This window comes from Pygocentrus nattereri, chromosome 26 (assembly GCF_015220715.1).
Source record: "Pygocentrus nattereri isolate fPygNat1 chromosome 26, fPygNat1.pri, whole genome shotgun sequence".
Taxonomy (NCBI): Eukaryota; Metazoa; Chordata; class Actinopteri; order Characiformes; family Serrasalmidae; genus Pygocentrus; species Pygocentrus nattereri.
The window spans coordinates 9,300,070-9,320,541 of record NC_051236.1 but is presented as its reverse complement, the minus strand read 5'-3'; the positions used below and the strand labels follow the sequence as shown (position 1 = coordinate 9,320,541).

General features: G+C 38.6%; 1 protein-coding gene across 3 annotated transcripts; it reads right to left on the bottom strand.

Annotated features, from left to right (window-relative positions):
• LOC108410935 (phospholipid transfer protein) lies at positions 1–16,882 on the bottom strand. 3 transcript variants are annotated; one of them, XM_017682262.2, is made up of 16 exons: positions 16,692–16,882; positions 12,046–12,172; positions 9,655–9,754; positions 7,774–7,899; positions 6,999–7,154; positions 5,846–5,909; positions 5,684–5,747; positions 5,445–5,536; positions 4,216–4,392; positions 4,075–4,134; positions 3,299–3,463; positions 3,123–3,190; positions 2,990–3,032; positions 2,818–2,881; positions 892–968; positions 1–802 (listed from the first exon to the last, which is right to left on the bottom strand). In XM_017682262.2, the coding sequence occupies exons 2-16, from the start codon at positions 12,155–12,157 to the stop codon at positions 701–703; spliced, it is 1,470 nt and encodes a 489-aa protein (XP_017537751.2). In that variant the 5' UTR covers positions 12,158–12,172; positions 16,692–16,882; the 3' UTR covers positions 1–700. The 3 variants fall into 3 exon arrangements, with proteins under 3 accessions (XP_017537751.2, XP_017537752.2, XP_017537753.2); XM_017682263.2 differs by having other exon boundaries at positions 12,046–12,168; XM_017682264.2 differs by lacking the exon at positions 16,692–16,882 and adding an exon at positions 16,533–16,653.
• Positions 16,883–20,472: the final 3,590 nt, after the last annotated feature.

Here is a 20,472-nt window from a genome sequence, read left to right as displayed (position 1 = left end):
TTGACTTTATTTACCGTTTACTGACTTAATTATGTAGACATTTTGAGGAAAACATGGCAGAATCCCTTTTTAATCCAGAGCTTTCCAGTCCCTGTCTTGGTGGCCCTAGGCACATTTTTGTGCTTCATCTAGCACACCTGATTCAACTGATTAACTCTTTGTGGGCTGGATCAGCTGTGTAGAGCAGGAGGTCAGCAGGACTGGGATGGTAACCCCAGCTTTGAACCTTTTAAAAGGTTCTTCATACTCACTTTAAGGAATCAAAAGTGGTTCTTCTATGGTGTCGCTCAAGAAAGCCTTTTTCTACAAAGAGCGTACCTCAAATAATTTTTTTTTTTTTTTTTTTTTTTTTGGTAATATTCTTTGAGAAATATGGGACAGCATGGCTCTCAGATGACATAAGTGTTTAAAACAGTACATTCATTCTTTTACATGAGCTACTAAAACATGAATGTAAGACACCAAAAATACACGTTTCTATGTGTAGTACAGCAGTGATGCATCATGTTAGAAACTGTGCACATAAAATTTAATTAATACATGTAATCAAGAACACAAGGTTTCTACAGCTATTTGTGTGACCCTGGCACAGTCTGTAATGTCTGATGGCAGCATTGCCTGTTGCAGTGAGTGTATATTAAAAGTGAACATGAAACAGTTTAAAAAAAAAAAAAAAATTTAAATCCCAAGTATGAAACATTCAGTGTTCGTCAGCGTTGTCAGACTCTCCAGCCTGCTTCCTCTCAATCAGCTCCTTCAGACCACTTCTGAAATGCAGGTTGGCTCCTACAATGATATAGCCCTAAAGGGCAAAAGAAAAAAATTGAGAAATTTTAAAAATGATGTCCTTAAAAACATTAGTACAGGTCACATGGACAGCTCAGGACTTACATTGTGATACTCCACCACCTCCTCGATGAAGTCGATACCATCAGGCAGAGGGATCCGCACTCCTCTCTTAGTGTAATCTTACATTAAAACAGAAGAACAAGCTATTCAGTATACTGCCTTCATTCAGTGTTCAACCAAATGTGCTTTACAGTGTTGCAGTTCTTTGCAGGAGATTTCCACCAGTCTTTTAAAATTTTCTTCATAATTCAGTCTTTGAGAGTGTTTTGATGTGAAATGATTCATTTGTAGACAAACGGATCCATTCATTTATAATGATGGTGATAAGGACTGGGTGTTTCCCAAGAAAATATAGACATTTTTATTTTCCATCTGAAATAAATAGTGAACCTACATGTCTCCTGAGTTTTAATATGTAATATTGATGGTACAATAGTAATAAATCTGAAAAAAAAAATCTATTTAGGGACTATTTTGCCTTGCAACACCCTGCATGTCTGCCAAGAATGTGTTTAAAGAAATAAGTTTAGGCCAAAACCTTCTCAAAACCAAAGAATAAAACAATGTCAGACACCAGGCAGCGTATTCATTAACATTTGACGTGATAGACGTGATGGAGACTCTTTACACTTTGCAGATGTCTGGTTCCTATCACCACCCCTGTGAACAATTCTGATGCTTAAAATTTCTCTAGAATGGAGGATTTCACATCAAAATGCTCTGAGGGACTTTGCTTTAACCAAATAATTATGCAGAAATTTTAAAATCACAAGAACCCAAAACCAGGTTCTTTAGGGGACAGAAATTGGTTCCTCTATGCCATTGTGCCAAAGAATTTAAATTAAAATTTAAATATTTCTAGAAATATTTACTTTATTTTAAACTGTAGGTAATATTGCGTATTGCTACTGTCCAAAGAAAAACGTGCATCTCCAAAACTGTAACTTTACAGGAGAAAATTTGTAATTTTCAATGTAAATTAGTGTAAAAATTTTCATTCTAAGTGATTTTGTAGCGTTTCTATTGGTCCGTTAATCATGAAATTTTCACACGACGTAAAGCACGGCTGCTTTGTTTAACTAATGTAGAAAAATAAAAACCGAAATGAACTGAGGTGTTTTTCTTTAGACAGGGATGATTTATCAATATTGCATGTATGACTCATTCGTTCAGGTGTGAGCAATATGATATATCATTAGTGTGATTAATTACACATTACACCATAATATGCGATTTTTAGACAATATTGTGGACCTCATTGCTTCTTAAGGAACAATGACCAACTGCTTGTTTCATTACAAAAAGTATAATTGGTCTTTTTTTTATTCAGTCCAGTCCAGTCCACTGTTAGAAATAAAGGTTCTCTGCATTTATTGTTCATCAAAATACAAATAATGTAAATGTTTCCTCAAAGGTACAACAGTGGTTTGGTTTTAAGGACCAGTTGTCCACCTTAAATAAGCTTCTAGGTGAAAAAATACACTTTTCATGACCTAATATTTTAAAACAGAACAGTAAAATAAAAGCCTGGAGACGAGACGGGGTGCATGGAGTCAGTACAACTTAGCATTTCAGCACAAAATATCATTTCAGTGGATTATCATACAATTATGTTCCCTGACTAAAGGTACTGAGATGTACCTTTGAGTGTACCGCCCCAGTGACAAGAGTGATAGTGATAGTTTCATACCTTTTTTCTGAGAATATATGTGAAACATCAAAGTAAAAATAACTGTATTCATAATTTTTGGAAGATTTTTTGCACCCAAATATGACACTATTGGTCCTAGGTCATCTGTTCTAACTTAACAAACCTTAGAAAAAAACAAATGTCATGATACATATTGTGTATTGCAAAAATGCCTTCAAGTATCATGATATGTTTTGGCCATATAGCCCACCTTGACATGCTACACTGAGGACAACTGCCATACATGGAAACAAGTAAAGTCATTGAATTTCACTTACTGTTGATGAGAGGCACCACCGTGATTTGCAGCATAGTCTTCAGCGGAGCTTGGAGAGGGATTAGCTAGAAAGAGTGCAGAGATTCAGCCGTTAATCCTCAAATGCTGAGCTTCTATTTTATTTCCCTCAAAGCAATAACTTAATGCAAAGTTGACTTGAAAAGATTTCTTACCGCTAATGATTCCAAAGCAGACTGGTTAGAGAAGATTTTAAACCTAGAAACAGAAGATGCGCTCAATATCTATAACCATATCTGGATCTAATGAAGCGTCCAGGAAAGTTGGTTGAGAGGTATTTGTACGCACCTTCTAAGGTCCAGATGAATGGATAGTCTCTTCCCCCTCATGGACACCTTGGCATTGAATTTAGACTCCTACCAGCACGGCAAGACAATTTTAGTTAGACCACTGTCTGAGGGACACAAGCTCCTTCGTTCAGAAGGTTCATGTCTCAAAACACGTATGTGATGGAACGTCCTTACCATGGTCATACTGCTGAGCTGGACCGGTGCCTTTCCTGGAGGAAGAGCCAACACTCTGACCCCAGAGTGGACAGCTACGCTGGCCCCTGATGTCTTGATGGTAGAGGTAGGGGCTGAGGTGACCTCTAGCTCCAAGGAGATAGGAGCTTCCATCAGAGCTGGGTTCTGAAAGATGAAACAAAATCATATTGTTGCTATTGGCAAATGGCAAAACCTTTCCAAATAAGTCATTTCTCTTGGTCCATTAGTTATGAAATGGTCACACAATGTACAGGGCAGCTTTTGTTTTGTGAATGGAAAGAAAAAGTATAGAAACTGGAGGAGCGTAAACATGGCACAATTTAAGCAGCATCCTTTAGATTTTTGCCTCTCTGGACACTTTTTACCAGAACTTCCACACATTAGCCTTTGTGTGGTGCTGGGGTCTGTTTTTTATGTTTTTAATGTTTTATTTTTATCTCAACCTCAGATTCATTGACCTTTGTTCATTTTCTGTGACATATAAAATAACAAATTTTAGTGACTTCACACAGTTCACCCCTACATATTTATATTATGTGGTGTTGGGCTTAACCTGCGGGGCACGTGTGTGTGTGTGTGAGAGAGAGAGAGAGGGTGGACAACATGGACAGGCTGCTGACTGGCTACAGCTGCTAAAGGAGAACCCTGCGCTGGACACTTGTAATATTTTATACATCAGACGACTGAGTAAAACAAACATGAGCACTACACAAGGGTTAAAAATACAAACATATTTTGAAAAAGAAAGCTCTCACCAACATCATGATAGCTCCAAAGTAGGTGGTCCTGAGAAGCATCTCCAGGTCTTTTGGCATCTAAAAATATTTGAGTGTTATTATTCAGAGCCTTTCTACTGAGCACAAACAGGAGGAAACAATCTTTAGAAGGCATCTTACTCTGTCATTTGATATGTGCATCCTGAAGACCCCTCCTTTGAAATATGAATAGAGTCCACTGTCGAAGAAATACTCAGATAGAGCCAGATAGATCATGCGGTCGTACTCTCTCACAACAGGATTCACTGCGTAGTTCACCAGAGTATCTTTCTCATTCTGCAGATCGTAGAACATGCCCTGCAGAGACAGACAGAGATTCTTTCAGACTTAATGCTCATAAGTTGTAATATTCATCTACAACCCAGTTCCACAAAAGCTGGACAGTGTGTGAAATGCTAATAAAAGCAGAAAGCAGTGATTAGTAAGTTTTGTTTGAACTGTATTGAATTAAAAGTGTTACAAAAACACAATTTTTAGGTTTTTTAGAAGGTTTTAGGCACACAATTTACCTCAGTAGTGAGTTTATCACAATATACATGAGAATAAAGTCATATTCATAATTCAAATAAACATAAAAATCATAAAAAGTAACAAGAATTTCTTGGGTCCATATTTTTCCTTGACACCTTCACAGCCTAAGACTTTCGCACAGTACTGTATACTCTATTATACTATATTATACTATACTATATATAAAATGTGTCTTGGGTGCCTAAGACTTTCGCACAGTACTATATACTCTATTATACTATATTTCACAATGCTTTCTTTAAGTTTGCCTTTGATAAGATTTGTGTTGATGCAACATATAATGTTTATGTCAGAAAAAACTTGTATCTCCATTTTTCGTTTCTTGACAAAATTTGAAAAGGCCTGTTGTCCTATACATTGTGTGTAAATTTCATGAAGAAAGGACCAAAAGAAAGGACCAAAAGAAACGGCCCAAAATGACTTGGAAAAATCTCTGGTTCCAGTGACTTACATTAAAAGTAAAGTTGTTCGATCTCCTGTAAAGTTACTATTTTGGAGATACGAGTTTCTCTTCCTACAACATATTTTAATCGTGTACATTTAAAGCAAGGTTAAGGCTAAATAGTCCCTAAGGAAAATGCAGTTTTTTCAAATTTACCATAATTTTACCATCATCAACATTACATATAAAAACTCTGAAGACGTGCAGATTCACTGGCCATTTTGAATAGTAAACAAAATATTTAGATTTTATATGTTATATTTGCATTGCAGACACCTGGATCCTATCACCACCACTGTAAATAAGTCTCTTTTAACTCCATTACAGTTATTCACACTTATATACTTAATATCAACCTTGATGATAAAATACTCACCCTGAAGTCCATATCAAGACTAGTGCCAGTAACCACAGGGTCACTCAAGAGCGAATAATCAATGCCCACATATTTATCCACCTCTGCACGCACTGCAGGAAAACACGAACAAACAAATATCTCAGAGGAACTGCCCAATCCAAACACCTCCACAATTCCCAGTACATTCTGGACCGGTCAGGCAAAGACATGACATCACAAATACTCAGAGATAAAAACAGTCAAAAGTGCTGTCTGACCTGGAATCGTCTCCAGCAGTTGGTTGATCAGCACTAGTGCAGCGTGATTTAGTGAAGGGCAGATCTAAAATGAATATACAACTTGCATAAATATTATTTTCATCTTAGGAACAACATAAATAGAAGATAAAGACATGCCTCTTCATGCCTGAAGAAACAAACCTGCTGATTTAGGATGAAGCGCATTCCTGTGGTCAGGAACGTTGCGACAAAGTCATAAACCCTCCTGTGAACATGAAAGTAGTCAACAATGTAAATATTAAACATAAAATTATACAATGTACAATATAGCCAGACCTCTACTGTTTCCCTCCTATCATTAGCACATCATTATCATTATCTTATCTTATCATTATCTTCTTAGATTGTCCTTTTCTAGGAAAACCATTGAATTGGTATAGAAGCTTACATCATATGGAGGCTGTTTTGTTGTTTAAAAGAGTTCTTTAAACCTTAAAGAGTCCTTTACTCTCATATCTCATTTACATCATTTACACGAAACACACCTTGTTAGATCATGGGAATTTTAAAAAATTGTTTGCATTTTTATTGCATTTTTTTTTTCAAATTTGCACATAATCTCATCATTTACACGGAAATAAAGCCTGTCTGTTCATCATTTAATCCTGAAGATTATATATGCAATATGCAAAAGTTTGGGTGGCCATGCTCAAATAATATTTTTTTTGATTTTCTAAGTAATAAAATGTTATGGATGTTTATTTTGATGCACAATTACTGTTTATTTGTTTGATATATATATATATCAATTAGATAATCAATTAGAAAATCAACAAAGCCTGTAATTTGACCTGCCGTGTTTAAACGTTTGAATACAACTGCATAAAGAGAGTGATAAACTGGGCAGAAGTTTGAAGTTTGGTCATTGTTTAGTCTAGTTATGCCTGTATTTCCTTTATACATAGGTCTTATTTTGCAAAGCTATTAAAGAACCAATGGAATCTGAAGAACCGTGTGGTTGTGGTTCTTGGTGGGTATGGGTAAGGCATTGATCTTTTTATGGAGAGGTCCTTTAAAATTATACAAGTTTTGAAAAGGTGCTCTGGGAAACCAGTCAGAGATATTTTAAAAAACATTTTAAGAGCTTGTTGCGGAGCTAAACATGCCACCAAGCAAAGAACCACCTGCCGAAAGGTTCCATGAAATGCTTCTTCTTCAGCATCGTTCTAAAGAACTTTTCTAAGAACCTTTTATTTTAAAGAGTAATAGCACAGCTGAACATGAATACTGAGGATCTGCCAATGTGTATAAAGCATGATGAGGAAAAGTTTTATTTAGGTATGGGGTCCAGTACCCAAGGGTTCCGCCAAACTTGGCCCTCATTTTGGCAATGGAAGCACCACAGGTGACATTGGAGATCTTGAGACGGCCAAACTCATCTTTGGCCAAGTCAAGGGCGGTGTGGATGTTCACGCCTTCTGCAGAGGCATTGATGGGACCCTCATCGTAGCTTATGGAGGAAAGAGAAATCCATCAGAAAGACTGTTCTACTCAGGTTCATCTCAGTCAGCATTTGGACCACATGTTTTAAAATCCAAGGAATTTTAAAGAGTCAGTAGAGTTTTATCATATGGCATCTTTGGCAAAGAGATGTTAGCATTCAAAAGCTTTAACCCAACTTACCATATAAAGAACATGTTTAGAACTCACTTCTAAGGATATATTGCTTTCTCAGTCATTTTGGAATCATCTATAGCTCTGTTCCTCATCCTGGACACATCTAACATTTATTCATTTTTATTTACAGCTCTTTAGTGTCCTACTAACTATCTAACACCTGTGAGGTTGTATAATATATTGATTTTAGAATCATTTCATACATTTGCCTACAACCATATTAATTTTATTTTATTGAAAACACTTTTAATGGAGTAGTTGTGTTTCATGATGGAGCTATATCTGCTGTGCTACTTTATTATTGCCACAAGGGTATTTCATTCACTTATCAAGCAACATACTGTAAGACTAAGTTATGGAGAATGATGAATTCATTTGCTAACTTTAGCATGAGAGAAGGAGCCCAAATGGGTTTATGCTAAGAAGAAGAAAGTTCTACGTCATAAACTTACAAGAACCAGTAGAGGATGCGTCTCTGGAAGTTGACAGTGATGGATGAGTTGTGCACCTCAAAAAGAAGTCCAGCTGTAGGCTGGAAACTGAGGTCAGCTGTCAGGTTTAGCTCTGTTATCTTCACACTGGGATGAGGACAGAGGCACAGGTTCATCGTTAGGGGCCAATTTGATCTCCAACTCATTTAAACAAACTCAGAACAGGGGACTGTTTCATAAGGCAGGATTTATGGCTTAGTCAACTAACTTTATCCGTAGTTTAATCTTACCCTGGATTTTCTTTCTCATGATAGGGGGTCACTTTTTACCCAGACACCTGCCATGGCAAATGCATGACTAACTTGCTCCAAGACAGGTACAATTCAGGATTTCACACCATGAACAGCTCTTGGACCATCAAGCAAGCTTTAGGTCGATCAGTCGTGGGCAGTCATGGGCTGGAGGTTAGGGAACAAGCCTTTTTGATCCCCTTGGCCAACAGTGTGTGACTGAAGTACCCTTGAGCAAGGCACCTAACCCCCAACTGCACCCCAGGGTGCTGTGGATAGGGTTGCCCACTGCTCTGGGCAAGTGTGCTCACTGCACTCTAGTGTGTGTGTTCACTAGTATGCATGTATGTGGGTGCATGGATGGGTTAAATGCAGAGGTCTAATTCCTCTGTGTGTAAATGAAGTTGGCTAATGGTTCTGAATTCTGTTCTATCAGGGACTGATGGAGGTGGACTCCTGCAGGGTCTTCATGACCTTCATGACATCAATCACATGAAAAACATTTCTTTTTAGCAAAGGAAACAAAATCAAACTACACTGATATTAAGAGTGTTGTAGCATCTTCAAGAAATGTTTTGACATTTTAGCTTTGGATTATGTGTTCTCCAGAATTCATTGCACCTGGTTCATTTTGCTTGGGATGTGGGCTAGAAACTACCCTGGCAGGGTGTGTACGTGTGTGTGGTAAAGGAGACGTGAGCTGGGTGAGAGAACGAGTTGAGAAAGAGAGCAAAGCTTTGCTTGTGTACTGTGTGGCTGTGGGCAACAACAGCTGGAAAATAAGGCACCACAACTTGTGCAAAAGCAATGCCTCTTTTAATAGCAGTGAGCGTTGCAATATAATTATTACAATAATAAGCACTGAGGTGGTGCAGTGGAGACAGCATTGCTTTTGCATATGTTGCGGTGCTTTATATGCTTTCATTTTTACATATTTAAGCACTTTTTCATCATGAGGATTAGCCAAAGTATCTAAACCGGGTTAACAGAGAAAGCTGTTAAGCACCTTTGTAAAATGACTTTGAGAAACCCTGTGTCTGCTGAACTTGCTTGGCCCCAGGTTGTGGACTAGCAATTCAGGAGTAATTAGATCATCAACCACAAACCTCTTTCACTACTAACTTTTTAAGTAAAGCCATTAGTGATAAACACCTTCATTATTGCGCCCTATTGATTCCACCATAGGGCCATTAATTAGCTCATTAACTGCTCAGTAACTTCTACTCTTATAGCTCTTTTCTTTATTTCTAATTTGATTTGTCCACCAGGTTCCTAGCATTATACCTTTAGCCTACCTTTGGATAATACTCATCTCTGAATAACTTGTGGTGGGTGATCCAAGTGATTTTCTGTCTAGACATTTTATAGTGACCTTTTTCCATTAAAGTACATCTTACTCATCCTCTGAGTGATGTAATTTAACTGAGTTTGCTAAAAGTGTAATTTATCCAGTTCTAACTGATGAGGAGGAACTGATGTTCATTGTGTCTTTGCTGGAATGATAATGTCTCGTAATTTCATATTTGAACTGAATTCTGAATTGAGGTAAATCTTGGGTTAAAATAAGAAGACAGTAAACATAGCTGATGATGGCTGGACAAGTCCAACTGACTCTGTAATGGAGTACTGGAAGCGTCCCTCCTTGCCGTGCATCTCTGGCATGGTGATGTTTCCCAGCTCCTGCTCCACAAACTTCTGTGTCTCATACTTTACTGTAGAAAAAAGCACAAGAAAACCTTAAGGCAGGGGTCGGCAACCCAAATGCCAAGAAGAGCCATTTTTTCCTTTCAACAAAAATCTGCCACAACATTTTATGCCAATTTTATTAAATAACTTTTTACCATCTTGGCTGAAAATACGCCTTAATATGTGCTACCTAATGTCCTGGTATGGACGTTACCTAATATTATATAATATTAATGAAATTGCAGACTTACTTTGCTCTGCTTTAAGCTTTAGCGCAGTTATAGTGGGTTTTCTCTCATCTCTGGTAGGAAACTTTTTCACAAAAGTAGAATCGTGTCCTGTAAAAGGTCTCTCAACATTTGATTTTTTATAGCTTCTGATTCGCCGGTTTCTTGTTCTAATTTTCCAGTTCCACCTTCAATGGTGCCGGAGGCTCCAGAATGGAAACGCTGCACCATTTAAGGTGGAACCGATAAAATTCGAACAAGGAGTTGGAGAACGAGAAGCTGATCTTCAGCCTCACGACTTTTTAGTGTTCGTCAGTTTCTCGTTGAAGATTTAACGTATCACAAAACTAGCTGAGCGCTTCTAAACGCAGACAAGTCCATTTGTCACCAAATTATTGAAGTTCATCTTAAATATTTCTTTTTGCCTTTTCATTAGGTACTAGCTAGGGGAGATGGTTGCATGTCTTGCTATGGTGACCAGCAGTCTTAGTGCTAATCTTCAGGATTACACAGTAGCTAGCAGTTATCCAGCGTTTCAGAACATTTATTTTTAAAACAGTGTTTGTTCAGTAAAGCTTTATTTTACTGCAAAAGGGGACGTTATTATATTTTATTTTATTTTATTTTTTATCTAAAAATTGAAGAGCCGCATGTTGCTGACTCCTGCTACATCTTTGGTAAAAATGCTTACTCGCCTCCTACAGTTGCCTCTAGAGTGGTCTAGAGTGTTGACCAACTCTGGTCCTGGAGAGTCTAGTTTCAACCACTACCGGACACACCTGCTCCAGCTAATTAACTCCTTCACAGCTCCCTGATTGGCTGGATCAGAATCATTAGTTTTAAGTAAATGGGAGGCTTGCATGTTAGATGCAGGTTGGAACTAAACTCAGCAGAAAAGTAGGTCTCCATGGTAACCACTACTTTAAAGTGAGATTTTTGAGATTTAAAGATGTCTTTTCTCATGATGTATAGACAGAACTCTGCACTGAGAATATCTAGATTTTAAAACATGGTGTAACATACTATGACATATTAACAGCTAGTCTAGCTTATATGAGCATAGCCGTCACTGAGGTAGCAGTGGCTACGGGGCTGTTTTGAACTTGTTCCCAATAGCTGGTGAATGCAGAAGGAAGGCAGATTGCTAACATTACTGTTAGGAAGTTGAACATCTTACTGCAGCCGTAACTGTGGTAACTGTCTTTAAATCACCACAGTGAAGAGAATGGGTTACAGAAATGACACAGTTCATGATCAGCTGAGGAGGACAACAACTTACCCGCTAAAATTAGCAAGACAACTGTCTGTCTGAACACTTCACCTCAGTTTGGTTTCTTTTCTCAATCAATCAATCAATCAATCAATCAACCTTTATTTAGTCTCGGAGAACACTGAGGGTGCCCCTCATTTACAATGTCATCGAGTTAGTATAGAGTAAGGGACTGATGATGTGTGAGAACGTATCAGATGATAAAAGTAAATCTAATAAATGAACACTCAAATCAGAGTGTCACATAACTTGACAAATAATATACCAAACTCTGGTTTAATACGCCATTAAATGGTCAGAGTCCACTTGTTTTACAGATAACTCAGTTGCAATATTTTTTGTTCAATAATTTTGGCTTTTAAATTGAATGGAAATGTGCATGATTAGAAACTGTAAGCAACATGTTTTTTCATATTCGTAAGCGTGAAAGCAAGTGAACATTAGTGAACAAAAGAGTGTTATGTTTTGAATACATTTTTGTAGTTGCAGCTGTCTGAAGAACAATTATTTTATATCAAGAAAACTGCAGTTGTGCTGTTTTATCCCAGCACAACCATCTTCATGGAGAGGTGCGAATTATTTTCACAGCAGCCGCTTTTCACCCCTCCTATATCGCTCCTCGCTGCTCACTAGCAGCTCAACAAAGAGTCATCTGAGTCCAGAGGAAGATTATCTTATTTTATTATACTAATTAAAAATCCTCAATTTTCATTCCTCCAGCTGAATGGCCACTAGGGGACCTGCAGAAAGGGGTGTAGCTACTTCCTTTGCTAGAATAATAATAAATAATAATAAATAATGATAATAAATGATGTCTTACACATTTCCAGGCCTTTGGAGGTGATACGAATCTTGCAACCAGGTGGAATTTCTGTCATCTTTGCCACAAGTGGGAGGAGGAAGATGATGGTGGCTGTTGCATAGACTCCCATTTTGCCTCACTCTACCTGGAGCCCAAGAGAAGACGAACATGAAGCAAGGTGAGAGAAAAAGACTCACTCAGGAAAGTGGAAACATTCAAACCGTAGCCAACAGATAAATAATAGACACATGAATTATTCAGCTGCCCTGCGATGGACTGGCGACCTGTCCAGGGTGTATCCTGCCTTCCGCCCGATGACCGCTGGGATCAGGCTCCAAGGGAGAAGCGGCTTAGAAAATGGATGGATGGATGGATGGATGGATGGATGGATGGATGGATGGATGGATGGATGGATGGATGAATGAATTATTCAGTTACATTCTCTTCTCAACACAGTGTGTTTCACCATAAACACCCACATGAAAAGTACTTCACATGAAATTAGTCAGAAAGGACTAGAACAGTCCACTGAACTTTCCAGGGTTTGACGGCTCATGTCTATATTTAGACAGTCTGTACACTATTCATCACAACATTGCTGACTATTCATCTGCACAAACAAGTAAACAAATCCATGAAATACACTAACAACCCATACGCAAGGTAATACAGCAAGAGTTGACGGAAAGAGTGACGGAAAATCGTCAGTTAAATAATTAGGGCACTCCTACCTCGGGTGCCTTCACTGCTATTGTCTGCAAAGGCAAACGGCTGCTTCTGGGAACTTTTAACTTGTCAAGGCTATTTGTTTCCATCCTCTATGCCACAACACCCCCCCCCCCCCCCACCGCCTCCTGCCCCCTTCCCCCTTCTCCCTTCTCTCTCTCTCTCTCTCGATCTCTCTCTTGCTCACTGTCCATCCTTTTCAGCCAAAGAGAAACAAGCACTTCTATTACAGACTACATAAGGTTCCACTGCTGCAATCGAAGGAGAGGAATAGGTACTAACAGCTTCCAAAATATCTTGACATCCCTTCAGAACACACTTATATCTTTAATAATAAGTCTCTTGTCTTTTGAAACACTTTGTATACGTACAGAAGAACAACAACTTATTTTACAATAAAGTTTCTCGCAACATGAGCATGGTGCCTCCCAAGGGAAGTTTTCCCTTGACTATTTGGAACATGGGTGAGTTTTGGAAGTCTGTTGTTTGGTCTGATGACACTAAACTGTTTGAGGATGGTATTGAGTGGCCTTCAACCCTTAAAACACACAGTTTCCACGGTTAAACAGGGTGGAGGAAGCACAATGCTGTGGGCCTGTTTTGCTGCTTCAGGCACCAAGAACCCTGTTTGGGTGCATGGGGTCATGAAAAAAGAAGATTATGCTGACATTTTGAAGGATAATGTAAAGAAATCTGCTGCTAGACTGGCTTTAGGTCACCTTTGCGTCTCCCAGCAAGGCAATGACCTAAAGCACACATCCAAAACTTTTTGAATGGCACCAAAATCAAGGTCCAAAATCAAGGTTAAATTTCATGAAGGGGGCTGAACATTTTGAGCTTAACTCTGTGTCTATATACAGTTATATACACAGTGTGTGCATGTGTGTGTACACACACACACACACACACATATATATATATATATATATATATATATATACACACACACTGGCTGCTATTATAAGCACACCTCCTTGTTTCTTCAGTGTCACTGAGAATGATCCACCACCCAAATAATATCTGTGGTGGTCCTGACCACTGAAGAACTGGGTAAAAGAGGCCTAACAAAGTATAAGAGAAACAGATGGACTACAGTCTGTAACTGCAGAATTACAAAGTGCAGCTATACAGTAAGTGGAGCTGATAAAATGGACAATAAATGTAGATGTAAGGAGGTGAACTTAATGAAGTTACTGGTCAGTGTATTTGTATATACACAAAAACATTTGTTCATTTTTCAGAAGGAGATTACACCATAAAATAAAGCACATGCACAAAGAAGGAGAAAAAAATAGTTCAAAAAATAAAAAGATATAGAGAAGACCAGGTAGATGACCAAAACTGTCTCCATTAACAGCACTTCAAGCTTTCATCTTTAAGAGAGAGGAGAAAATCAAGCTGCTTCAGATCTGAAAACATCCACAGGTGCTTCTGTCCATCCTTCCACTGTGAGAAGAAAACTCAGCGCTATGGGTCTGAAAGGATATATAGCTGTCAAGAAGGCCTTACTAAGAAAAGAAAATAAGAGGAAAAAGCCGCTGCTGTTCTCAGAACAATGGACTGACCACCCCAGTGTTCAGACCTCAACCTCACTGAGTGTGTTTGGGATTACTTGGATCGTGAGAAGGAAAGAACGCAACCAACTACTAAGACCGAACTTTGGAGGTGTGGAAAAATATCCCTGCAGATTTCTATGATAAACTGAAAACAAGTCTCCAGGAAAAACCATAATAAAAGGGTGGACAGACTGAATAGTGAGAATATGATATTATGTTATTTGTTTGTCTGTGTAATATTCTTTTAGATTTGTTTTCTGCTTTGTTTCCTGGTCCTGAACAATAATTAACTTGTGCTTAATGGCCGTTTGACTGACAATTGAATAAATGAAGGCTGGTCCCTGTCTTGTGCCCAGTACTGTATGTGGTATGGAGTAAAAGAATGATCAAGTGGAGGGGGCATTTGTTTAAAGGAAAAGCTGTTTGTCTCTTTGTCTGAATGAGCAGCAGGGGCTGCACACATCTCTATAGTAACCCTTCACTAAAGAATGAATGGAGGGAAAGAGAGAGAGAGAGAGAGAGAGAGAGAGAGAGAAGTTTCAAAATGCTCCTAAGGTAAGCATTCACTGCTTCATTAAATACATAGTCATTTTTTCCTGTATGACCACATGTGCCTCACTTCAGCGATCCTCCATAATAATAACATTTCTGTGTTTTTTGGCAGGCATCTTGTCCGAAAGTCCTCACGTGTCTTTGTGTGTATGTATGTGTGTGTAGGTCTTTTGGGGGCAGCTGTCTTCAGTCATCCAGACATAACCATCTGAACAAGCACGACCAAAACAAAGAGAGTCCCCATGGAGGTTTTATTAGGTCACTGACCCCCAGGGTCTCTAACTTAATCACACTTTTAGGAAAAAGACATTGCTCAAATTCTGTTTTTCTTAAACTCTGTCCTTTTTGAAATCACAGGACTTACATGGAACTCAGAAACATCTCCCAGCACATGCATTGTGCAACTTCACTAAGCGGCCTTTGCCATACATAACTGACTTACCGAGCACAGTGGCGAAATGAGGTCAAATCTCTATGGAACCAGTTCCAGTGATGCATAAATATTCTGGGAGGTTATTAACATAAAGTTGGCCAGCTGTTGCTTACTCTCACAACATCATATGCCTTGTATACAGGGTTTAAAACACTCCTTTTTTTTTTACTCCTGAAATGCTTCCATTCCAGGCTTTGAACTGGTAGAGAGAAAGTGGCGGGGCGGTGAAGAGTGGCAGGGGGTCCTGCAGCTCACAAACAAGTTGGGGTCAATGGCCTGCAATAACCTAAATTTTGGGGTGGAAAGGAAGCAGGTTGTTCACCGTTTAGAAAGAGACCAAAGGAAATCAGTTCAGCCAATCTTAAAAAGGTATGTTGTTTTTTTTTTAGGATGTTCTGGAGCAAAAAGACTTTCCCCCCAGGTAGGTATGGCAAAAATGCATTTATTAAAAATATTTAACAGATTCTGATCTAATTTTCTAAGCAGCCCGAAAAAATATTGTTTCTATGGAGGTTCTGTAAGCTTTTAAAAGGTTCTTTACACTCGGCACTCTGGCACTCTTTACACTTGGTGTTTTTATTTTTAACAGTTTACAGTCAAATGACATGTTTTGTTCATTTTCTAAATGAAAATTAGTTTAATGCATCTTCTACAGGGACCTCAAATATTAAACATGGCCTTTCTCTACGAATTTTAATGAACAGTTTCTATTTATTTGTTGAGTTTTGCATGGGAAAAAATGTGCTGTAACTTTTTCACGTCACGTTTTGTGCTGTATTTCCTTTCAATATGTTAAATGCAGCAATAAACAGTAGTTGTGCATTAAACGGTGCATCGAAATTGTCCAAGGAACCCAGTGTACGAGACTGAATATGACCCATTACTGCCAAACACATTGAATGTCTTGTACGCAAGTCGCTTTTTGTTTTAATGCAGCACTCAGACAGAAATATGAAGATGAGGATGTTTGCATATTCTAGTGTCTAATTTAATTAATAATTGAGTCCTATTAATTGTCTAGCCAAAACAATTTCACACCGTGTTCTTTATTCACTCTGTGATTAAGCCTTAAAGTTGTAACCAATACTAAGAAGATCTAGAATAAACTTTAAGAAAACAGACACTGAAACACTGAAACTACCGAAAAGCACACCCCAATCCTTCCTACACAAAGGACTCATATATTTACTCTTTACTAAAAGCAGAAAAGGCAATACTTTAAGATTAGATTGACTCACCTCCATTTGAGCCACTGTGGAAGTGGCAAGAGCTCTCCTTCCAAAAAGGAAGCATAAAGTGCTGCTGTAAACTTTGTGCAGCCTTTGTGCAACAGAACTGCTTTCCCTGCATCATTTCCCAAGACTTTCACAGCTTTCACAAGTCTGCCCAATACTTACAGCAGTGTAGAATGGCTGAGTGGACGTCTGGTGAAGCTGGATGGAAAAGACGAGGACTGGCAAATTCGATTTGTCCCTTTTGCTCGAGAACTGGTCAGTGGCTTTCTCAAGTGACTGTTTGCGTCTAATCCTGAGGTTCACTCCTCCTTTCTAAGCCCATTCTCTGTCTGTTCCCCTTTCATGTCGGTCAGAATTTATATGGGCAGGTTGGGGAAAGGGGTGTTCCCCTCCTTGGCTGATGTCGTATGACTTTGTGGCTGCAATAATGACAGTAATTTCTTTCATAAACACACGGTATGTTAGCGTTTACTCTGAAGTGGCATTTAAAGAAGCAGAGGATTGAATTGACAGCCGAGGTTTTTTAAACTTTCACACATTATATCACAGCTTGGGTAGAAGCTTAGCTTTAAAACGAGTTTGCACGCTTTTAAGCCGATGCTAGTTTGTCTTTTAGTCTTTGTTTTTTTTTTTTTTTAAGTAGGTGCTGATTCTACCTTTAACAGAAATGTAATGCTGCTCTTTAATTCTGAGAGTGACCCTTTAATTACTTCATGGCTTCTTGGAAGCACATTTAAAGTCACACCAACTATATGGTTAAACTCCTTTTTTTTTAACCACAAAGGTCAAAGGTGGTGCATTTTGGAGAGTGAATGGTAAAAAAAAACAAGCTAAGAGAAGGAAAATTACATGCTTCTAGGAATTAGCCAAGCTTGAAAAAGTTGTAGCTAATTATAACATGGCACTCTGCTGAATTCTGGTTTGCGAGACCATCTCAGGCAGAGGGTTTGCACGAAGCCTGTGTTACATCACATGCTCTTTGTGCCAGGCAGATGAGGGACCAGTCTGAAGAGTAAATCCTTCTAGCTGGTCTTCATGTCCCTCTCCTGTGTTACATCACATGCTCTTTGTGCCAGGCAGATGAGGGACCAGTCTGAAGAGTAAATCCTCCTAGCTGGTCTTCATGTCCCTCTCCTAAACCATACCCCAGACTCCCAAATACCCAGATGATTTCAGAACACCACTCTCTGATCACTGGCACTTTCGTGTAGGCCTGGATGCCGGTGGCTCAGTGCTTTAAAGGGCCCAGATCATGCAAAACCAAGCCTTCCTTGTTTTTGTTTTTTTTTAAGGGCTCATATCCCACATTTTCCTTGTACTTATTGTTTTCCCTGGAGCTCCACTTGTACGGTCATATTCATATATTCATGTTTACATGGCCATTTTCAACCTCTCTTTATCCCTTAAAAAGACTGCGCCTTTGAAACTGCTATGCAAATGAGCTCTGTTCTGATTGGCTGCGCTCGTGCCTCATTATAAACACAACTAACTGCTCTAACATTTACATTCACATTTACAGCATTTAGCAGACGCTCTTATCCAGAGCGACTTACAAGAAGTGCTTCGTCTAAGCTGTATTAGTGGGTCTACATAAATGTGCTGGTTTTTATGACGTCACAAAAACAGTGGATTCAAAACAAGCTGTTTTCCCCAGCTTCTTTTGCCTATATTAACTTTTGGGTCGTGAATAGTACATCTTTACATGTATATTTTAATAATGATGTTAATAATGTTTACATAATACAACATAAAGGACTTTGATGTGATATGTAAATACTGTTAAAGGTACAAGACCCTCAAGGTCCATGTATTGAAGCTAAGCTGCAAAAACAGCATCTTTAATTCATTTTTATGATGTCATAAGGCACAACATTTGCATGTATCTATCCACCTGCTTAACCTACAGCAGTTAAGCTCCACCCATTTACACTGAAGCTATAAGGAATGTTTCAGCCTGGCACAATATAGGGCAGCCAGTCAGAAGAGAGGTCATTTAATTAAGACCGTTTTTCAAACCCACGCAGATATCAGGAGTTTACCTAAGTGGAAAAAATACAACACAATAAAGATTCCTGCAGTTCCAGATATTCAAGTGTTTGTTGCTCAATGGCAGCCTCTGTACTTTCATTTAAATCTGGTGCAGGCGTACAGCAGAACTTTGCTAAACTTTGACCAACTTATGCTTTATAACTAACAGTGTTACATAACCTTAAGAGATCTTAAAGAGGTGGCAGGGTGTAGTCATAAGCGGTTACATGCTTTTTTTTAATAAACCGATTACAGTTCCCACAGCTATTAAAGAGGGAATTCCACCCATTTTTTTTTCAAACTCCAAGCACTGAGATGTAAATAATGTCATTCAGAGTGGATTAATTGGACTGTAAATCTTACAGTGGTTGAACAGGAATCTGGGGTTGTGACACCTACAGTATAAATTTAGCCATTTGATTACTATTCAGAACCAGTGAACCTACATGTGTCTCCTATGTTTTCATAAGTAATGCTGACATTGGTCTTTTTTCTGTCTTACACACAAACACGCTCTCTCTGGGATCTAAAAATCTACACTGTAGCCCCAAAGCTTATATCAAAATGACTGTAAAACAACGTCTCCTGCATAAGGTCTTTCGGTAACTTTCTTCAAGGGAGCTTTTAGAGGCTCTAAATGCTTCACACATCTGGTCCCCACCAGCTCCACTGGGAACAACTCTAACTCCAATGATTTTGTTCACATTTTAATAGTTTAGTTTAAAAATTCTGTGGAATTTCTTTTTTTATACACTCCTTACAAAAAAACAAACAAAAAAAGCTCACAATTGTAGTTTTCAGTGCTTTATTTGAAAATGTATTATACACTTATTCTAAAACTAAAAGACATGGAATGGTTAATATGGCAAATATAGAACAGCACAATACTTCAAGACACTTTCTCAGCTTACAGTTACCTTTCAGAGGTTTGATAAGTTATACAGACAAAGAACGTTTCACACACTACACTGAACTAAATTAAAAGACTAATTATGTCATTTTAGTGAAACATGAAGCTGGTCCATGTTCTTTAAGTACTGACAATATCCATATTGTACTTTAAAAAGCACAATGCGACCTAATTTGACACAATAACAATGAATACCGCCGTAATGCCCCCTCACACGAACAGGCTAACTATGTAAACAGATTCCTTGCCTTATTGATAAACAGATTACACGGCTTTCTATCTTCAATCTTCAGATTAGGCTTTAAAATGTGCCCGAGGTCGGCAAACGGGACAATAACCCACCAAGTAATGAAAAAAAGTAGAAAAGAAAAAAAAAAGACTAATTTATTCAACTTGTTAGCAGCACAGCTAAATGTGTGTTAGACCGTTAGTCAGAAAGTCAGCTACGCTAAGTAACATTAGCTAGCTAGCTTCACTTGAAAGTAGCCATCCAGTGCTACAAATTTAGCGACTTTTTGGACAAACCTTAGCTATTTTGCAAAGCGGGGAGACTTCAGTACTGCCCTGTGTCTAGTCCGTTCACATGTTTAGTCAGCACGGCCGCCAACATAGACATGAATAAGTTGTGCAAATGTAAACAGTAATTTAATTCAGTCGTTTTGTCGGTTAGCTGTCTCATCGCCGTCACACGGGGATTTATTTCATTTCTGATCTCTCTGAACTCACAGCACAGTCGTGTTCTTTAAATGATCTGTCTCGGTTTCTATGTATGGCTGAATTCAAACACAGCAGGCCTGTACCTGGGCACAGAGAGCAGGAGAGAAGCCACCAGGTGTGAGGTCCGACACCGGGCCGACCGCAAAGACGACGCAATTGCGTCACGAATATGCTAATCGGTGAATTGCGTCATCTGGTCACATTAAGCCACTTTTCGAGCACGCTTTGGCCACTTTCCTTTCAACGTAGCTGACAACGCTGTGGCCATGTCCTGAGAAGGGTCTAAGA